Source organism: Stigmatopora nigra, chromosome 19, assembly GCF_051989575.1.
Source record: "Stigmatopora nigra isolate UIUO_SnigA chromosome 19, RoL_Snig_1.1, whole genome shotgun sequence".
Taxonomy (NCBI): Eukaryota; Metazoa; Chordata; class Actinopteri; order Syngnathiformes; family Syngnathidae; genus Stigmatopora; species Stigmatopora nigra.
In genome coordinates this window covers 477,121-483,258 of record NC_135526.1, presented here as the reverse complement: position 1 = coordinate 483,258, position 6,138 = coordinate 477,121, and the positions used below count along the sequence as shown (strand labels likewise).

Genomic DNA, 6,138 nt, shown 5'->3' with positions numbered 1-6,138 from the left:
GTAGGACCAGTCAAACGGACATGAGTGGCGTTGCGTTGACAACCCTTTAGAAGTGTGGGATTTTTCAGCATTGTTTAGCTTGGAGTTTAAATCACTAAAAATATCAATGTGACTGACTTCTCTCTTTTTAAACAAAGATTTGCCAAGATTTTGTCCAAGTTCAGATTTAAAACACTTTAAGCACATTTCACCATTGAAACAAAAAAAACGGTATCTCAGGTGTCTGTTTATTACACGCACTGCGTTTTACGGTATTGTAGGAGCATACATTTTCATTCCAAAAATGAACTTCTAGCGAGTTATCTGATCTATTCTCAAAATTTGGACATTTAATGTGAGTAGAGACGCCTCTGATTTATGTCAAAATCATCAATCAAATTAGGGATTTATTGGAATACACTTAAGAGTCTAAAACACTTTAAATGTAGTAAAGCACAACATCCTATTTGTGTCAAAAATGAGTGAACATTTTAATGGGACACAAGTACAGAACTACATGAACGTTTATACATAGAAATAAAAGGTGAGATTGTTTGAAGGTGTTGGTTGCATCTAGCTGGCGGTGTGGTGGGTGGTTGAGAAACACAACTTGAGAGTATAAGGGTAAGGTCCACCTAAAATAAAGTAGACAGTGGATTAGAAATGGCTCAGAAAATGACTTCTCTCACAATTGCAATTGACATGCTGGATACAATACTCACTGGGGTTTTTCATCTGATGATGGTTCATCAATGCCAGGGCTTCCATGGCATCATTTATAGAGTCCCATTCCAGCAAGCCTGATGAACTTCTCTCACCTGGGGGGCGGGGGCACACAAGTCAAATGAAAAAGTTTTTAAAAAAAATTCATCCAAGATGGAAGAACACAATATGTCAATCAAAGCACGTCAAAACTTCAACTAAAGCCTAATGACTTACTCTTCCCAGTGAATAGTTTCACACTTCCAGGGCTCTTAATTCCCAACTCATCGCAGATCTAGAAGGAAGATTAAAAACAAATGGCGCAAGTCAATCATGGAAGGTATTTTTGTTTTGTTTATATATAGAACAGTGTGTGTAGTTTTGGGGACCTGGTCAAAGAGCTCCTCGGAGATGTCCGGCTGCGCATTAAAAAAATGCAGGACGTTGGTAGGGTGCTGGATTCGGTTCTTGGCCGCCTGCTCCGGCGAAGTGAAGCGGTTGTTGCGAGAACCGTGGAAGTCTTTGAAGCTGCTGCTGTTGTCTTCCAACTGGTAGCTCTGTCCCGGTACGATGGCCTGCTGCTTGGAAACGCTAGCCAAAAAGCAACAAAAAAAAAAAAAAAAAAAAAAAGTTCAACATTTTCAAGCACTTTTTCCCCACATGAGGGGACCATGATGTACCACCAAGCCTACTCCCAGACAACAACAAAAAAGCCTCACTGGTCTTTAGACCACCACCCTTACCAGACATTGAGTTTTTGTCCAAACAGAAAGTTGTTGTTGAGATGAGAGATGGCTCTATCCACAGCGTAGCAGTCACCCATCTCCACCATGGCGGCTCCGGGTTTGCTCTTCATGAACTTCACCTGAACAGGAACAATGTTGAGTATGCAGTCGACAGAGAAGCGACTCATTGTGGGCTACTGGCTTTTATGGCTCACGCACCCTTTCCACGTTTCCATAGAGGCAGAAGATGTTAAAGACCTTGTCGGCATTGATCTTGGCGGGCTCCAGGCCGTACACCATGAGGACGGGCGAGTCGGCGTGGGCGCCGTATTCGGGCGGCGGCGGCCCGTATCCGGCGCCGTAGCGCTGACTCCCGCGACCCCGGGCGCCCATGCCCATGCGGTGGGGCGGCCCGTAGCTGTCGTCGCTGTAGCCGTGGTAACCTCCTTGAGGGGGGCCACCTTGAGAGGAAAAGTGCAAATGAGCCGCAGTCCCAAACAGAGCCCAAAAAAAGCCCCCTCGGAAGCCCTACCGTAATCCGCCGGGTGGTCCCCGAGAAGCGCCGGCTGCCTCTGCCGTTTGTTGGGGTTGGCGTTGGGATCTACGGTGTGGGGAAAAAGAAAAGTTAGTTCAAAAGGACTTCTTCCCAGGAAAAGACATGCATTAGAGCGGTGGGTGACTTGGTGTTAAGGGACAAGGTGAGCCAGCGGCATGCGTCACAAAAAGCTGCTCGCATCCATCAAAATAGAGCCAAAGGGCCATTTCGGACATCATGGAGATTCCTCCCTGGCCACTTTGCTAGCGTAAACACACCTTGTGAACTGTTCCAATTGCCTTCGCCGTCAGCATCTGCGCAAGTACACACATACATAGCACGTCAAGACTGGGAAGACGGTAAGTTCCATTTTCAAGACCCCGCGGGAACCCTGCTTTTTAAGCATACGCTGGAAACATTACGTAGGGCGCTGGGTTCAAACGTCATCCCCCTTACGGCTCGTCGTTGGCATACATCCACAAGGGAAAGTTTGATTTGGGTCAACAGGCACTGCAAACATTACATCAATGTTGTCGTTTAGTACTTACAGCACCGTACACGCAGTATTGGACGCGGGGGGTGCCATTGGTAGGTAGGTAGGTAGGGGCCGGTCTTCGGCATGGATGCCACCCTCCGAGATCAACTTTTTCTTTTAGTCTTCCTTTCTTCCACTCTTTGCATCCCCACCACCAAAAGGTAAGTACATCCACACATCCATGCTGGGTTTTCACTTGCTGCAAATTCTTTTTTTTTTTTTCCAAAGTTGCTAGGACAAGCATTTCCAGCTTACCGTGCTGACCACAAAGCAGGATTAGTGCGTCATTTGAGAGTGGGTTGTCTGTCCACAGACACACTGAGCCAAACCTGCATCACACGGGAGGCGTTAAAAGGAATCACTGTAGGCCAGCGCCCAAAAAGCCCCCCAAAAAACTTTTAAAAAAAGGAAAACAACAGAATAGCAGAGAGAGAGAGAGAAGGAAAATGGGTGGGAAGGTAAAGGAGGGGGGGGGGGGGGGGGGGGGTGGAAGAATAAAAAATAAACAGAATGACGAGTCCAAAAAATGCCGAGCTTTGGGAGAGGGCCGCTAATCTGTTTGCATCTGTGCTTGTATGCCGGATGAATGTTTTTGCGCTCGTGTCTTCGTGGCTTGCTTTCGATTGCTTTTATGGCGGGTGGCCACTTGGTGGGAAAGAGGAGAGGCATCTAGCGCTTGAAAATATATCTGCATAATGTGCGGTGATGCTCAGTTCAGCATGTTCAGCTGCTTGTGGTGTCTGTCGTGTTTTGGCAGCACCGGGAAGGTGCCACCGGGGAGCCTCTATCCTGCCAAAGTGCTTGCTCCTCAAGGGCCTCGACCATGGATGTGCTTGTACTGACGCTCATGGTCATGATGGTGATGGTGCCGGTGGTGGTGGTGGTGGTGGTGGTTGCGGCGGATGCTTAGCAACGTGTCAAGAGGAGTCTGCTGTGTTGACTATTGGAGGTGTTTGTATTTCTGTCCCCCGAAAATCAAAGGGCGGCGATTCTCCATCACCCCCAAAAACAAAATAGATCCCCCTCGTGGTGGTGTCGGTCAACTTGCCGTGTTGAGTTCGTGTCCCGGTGTTTGCTGTCCCACCGTGTCCGATGTATCCCAAAGAGTGGGTGCCATGGCAATGCGTGAGTTCTAGCTTTGGGTGCTTGTTTTTATGGATTGTCGCTGTAGAAGTCGTTGTGTCTGCTTGGAAATGAGCTATGTGGGCAACACAAGTGGAATGGACCGCTTCTCCTAAATGGACCTTCAGACCCTTTTAGTGAGTTTGTTTTTCTCTCTCCCCCCAGATGCTTGGTAGGAACCTGTTTTGAAAGTGAATCGACCGATACAAGAACACATGGAACGACTACCTTAAGCGACTTTAGGCGGACATCAAAACTGAAATTTCAAAAGTCTGTCGCTGAACAAAATAGTTCAAATAGTTCTTAAATTGACTAATTTCCACCAAGCATTTCAAAATAGCGCCACATTTTAATATGGTCTGGGGGCCATTTGCTTGGCAAGGACTAACAATATGTTTGCCGGAACACGGCAAGTGAACACATTTGCCACTTTTGAAACTGGTCTAAGGCATCGCTTGTTGTGCAAACTACGTCGTGCTCTTGTGGACTTGCGTGGTGAATAGTGGAAATGTGCATAAGAACGTGATCGACTACAGCTGACATGCGCGGGACACGCCCAATTTGGCCGCCGGTCATATTACTTCCTCCCCGTGTGCCTGCAGTGTAGCGAGAAAATGCATAAAACTGTGATTGGAACAGAGGACTAATTAATGCCTTGGAACAATTAAGGTGACAAGCTCTGTGAGTGGGGGGAAAATAAATTGGATAATGTGATTGATCAAAGGCAATTATCTCACAGCAAAGAAACCTAAGGCCTAATACCAGTGGCACGAAAAGGTCAAAAGAGGAGACAGAGAGGAGAAGGATTGCTTAGGAACGTACCTTGGCTGCTGAGGTTGGGATTTGTGTAGTCCCACGTGTCCTGGTCATTCTTGAAGACGTTGAGGCGTGTCGGCTGTACATTTTGGAGGCCAAACAAATGCCACAATCAAATACTGGGACGCACAAAGACGCGGCAGGCGCACGTGCACGTACCTTAGCATATTCAATCTTGAGCGTGCAGCAGCCCGAGTAGATGTCTGCCCCGTTGAGCGAGGCTTTGGCCCTCTGGGCACTTTGGACCGAGTCAAACGTAGCCATTGTGAGTTAAGGCGATATTGGAGCGCCACAAATCTTCAAATAAAATCTCAAAAGATACACAAAAAGGATATTCAACCATGGCCTGAACGCCATTTTTCCTGAAGATGACGATCCGGTCGACGGGACCACAGTTGTTACAGATGGTGTACAACACATCCTATTGGGAGAAAGTTGGAAGCATTTCTTTTTCAAAATCAAACTTTCTCAAATGCACACTGATGTTCAACGGATTTAGCTTACCGTGGTGATGGGGTAGATGGGGTTGATAATGGTCAGTAGCAAGACGTTGTTGACGATCCGCGTGTCGTCGGAATCGCCCGGCCGGGAGATTTTCTGACTGGTGGAATAATTGATGAAGGCAGGGTGGCCCGCGATGTAAACCTGGTTTTCTGCTGCGTACGTAACTGCGTTACATGAGGCATTCATGTCCTCATACTCCACCAGGGCTTGGCGTTTCTTGGGCATCATGACCACAGAGCTGTAGGACAGGGGGTTCCCATTCATATTAGCCATAGAAAACAAAATACAACATTCCAAACATGGAAAATTGGTCCCAATTGTTAGCCCGTCTAAGCAGCAGGAAATACCCAAAATATTGGCCATTTTAATATTCATGCTACGGTGGTTATCATCTGGCGAGTACCTGACGGTCCCAAATTCTTGCAAGGCTTCCACCAAGTCGCTCTCCACAACACCATCAACCAAGCCCCTAATATGCACAACCGGCGACGGCAGAGGTTTGTGGGGATCATCGTAGCCCTCCTGCAAAACAATGATATCACAGTGAGGCGAGATGACTCATCAACAACGTGCAAAGCAATGTAGGGATGCTTGTCGAGTCCACCTCCCCCAATAGCCATCGCTTACAGGGCCCAAATGTATTCTCTTTTCAATGGAACTTGCGTTCATGTGTCCATTACAACACACGAACCAAATAAAATGAGAAATTAATCAAACGAGGAGCAGATTCCGGGGATTTATTCTCTCTTGGTGTGCATTTTAAAGGAAACCGAATTTGAAAATGCTAACTAGCTTCTGGTCACCATTGAATGTGCTTTGATATGTTAGCTTCTTGGCTAGCGGAGGAAACGAACGCCTTGCTTTACGACATACTGGCATCAAAAAACACACTTCATCAGACAAATGGCTGTATTAAGAGCTAAATAACACGATAAGAAGTCACGCCTTACCATAGTCATCCCTCCTTCGTCGGTTTTCTGTCGTTTAGTTGCTCTGCCTCCTTCTCCGTAGAATCGGCCGGCAGCGGCAGCCATGTTGTCCTGCCCCTTGTGCCGGATAATGTCGCCTTCAAGAACCGTCGGACAATTCAAACGTCATTACAATTCGTCCATTTTAGCTTCGAGCATCATTATATATCAGTAAATTCAGCTGGGAAAAAAATGCTTTCAAACACGACCATGAGAGTTTAAAAAGTCAAAGAAATTAAAACGGTTTGGAAA

General features: G+C 46.9%; 1 protein-coding gene across 2 annotated transcripts; it reads right to left on the bottom strand.

Moving 5' to 3' along the window:
* Positions 1-213: 213 nt before the first annotated feature.
* On the bottom strand, positions 214-5,984 carry LOC144212475 (heterogeneous nuclear ribonucleoprotein L-like). 2 transcript variants are annotated; one of them, XM_077740391.1, is made up of 14 exons: positions 5,869-5,984; positions 5,322-5,440; positions 4,919-5,156; positions 4,750-4,835; positions 4,574-4,670; positions 4,421-4,493; positions 2,220-2,255; positions 1,939-2,007; positions 1,626-1,867; positions 1,425-1,546; positions 1,071-1,272; positions 919-976; positions 702-797; positions 214-614 (listed from the first exon to the last, which is right to left on the bottom strand). In XM_077740391.1, exons 1-14 carry the CDS (start codon positions 5,950-5,952, stop codon positions 553-555), a joined length of 1,584 nt encoding a protein of 527 aa, XP_077596517.1. In that variant the 5' UTR covers positions 5,953-5,984; the 3' UTR covers positions 214-552. The 2 variants fall into 2 exon arrangements, with proteins under 2 accessions (XP_077596517.1, XP_077596518.1); XM_077740392.1 differs by lacking the exon at positions 2,220-2,255.
* Between the last annotated feature and the right edge of the window lie 154 nt (positions 5,985-6,138).

Excerpts from the sequence above, each read along its gene's own strand:
- LOC144212475 (XM_077740391.1), bottom strand. The coding sequence starts at position 5,952 with ATGGCTGCCGCTGCCGGCCGATTCTACGGAGAAGGAGGCAGAGCAACT. Across the intron at positions 5,441-5,868 it reads ACGAAGGAGGGATGACTATG|GAGGGCTACGATGATCCCCA; the intron begins GTAAGGCGTGAC and ends ATTGTTTTGCAG. Across the intron at positions 4,836-4,918 it reads CCATCTACCCCATCACCACG|GATGTGTTGTACACCATCTG; the intron begins GTAAGCTAAATC and ends TTCTCCCAATAG.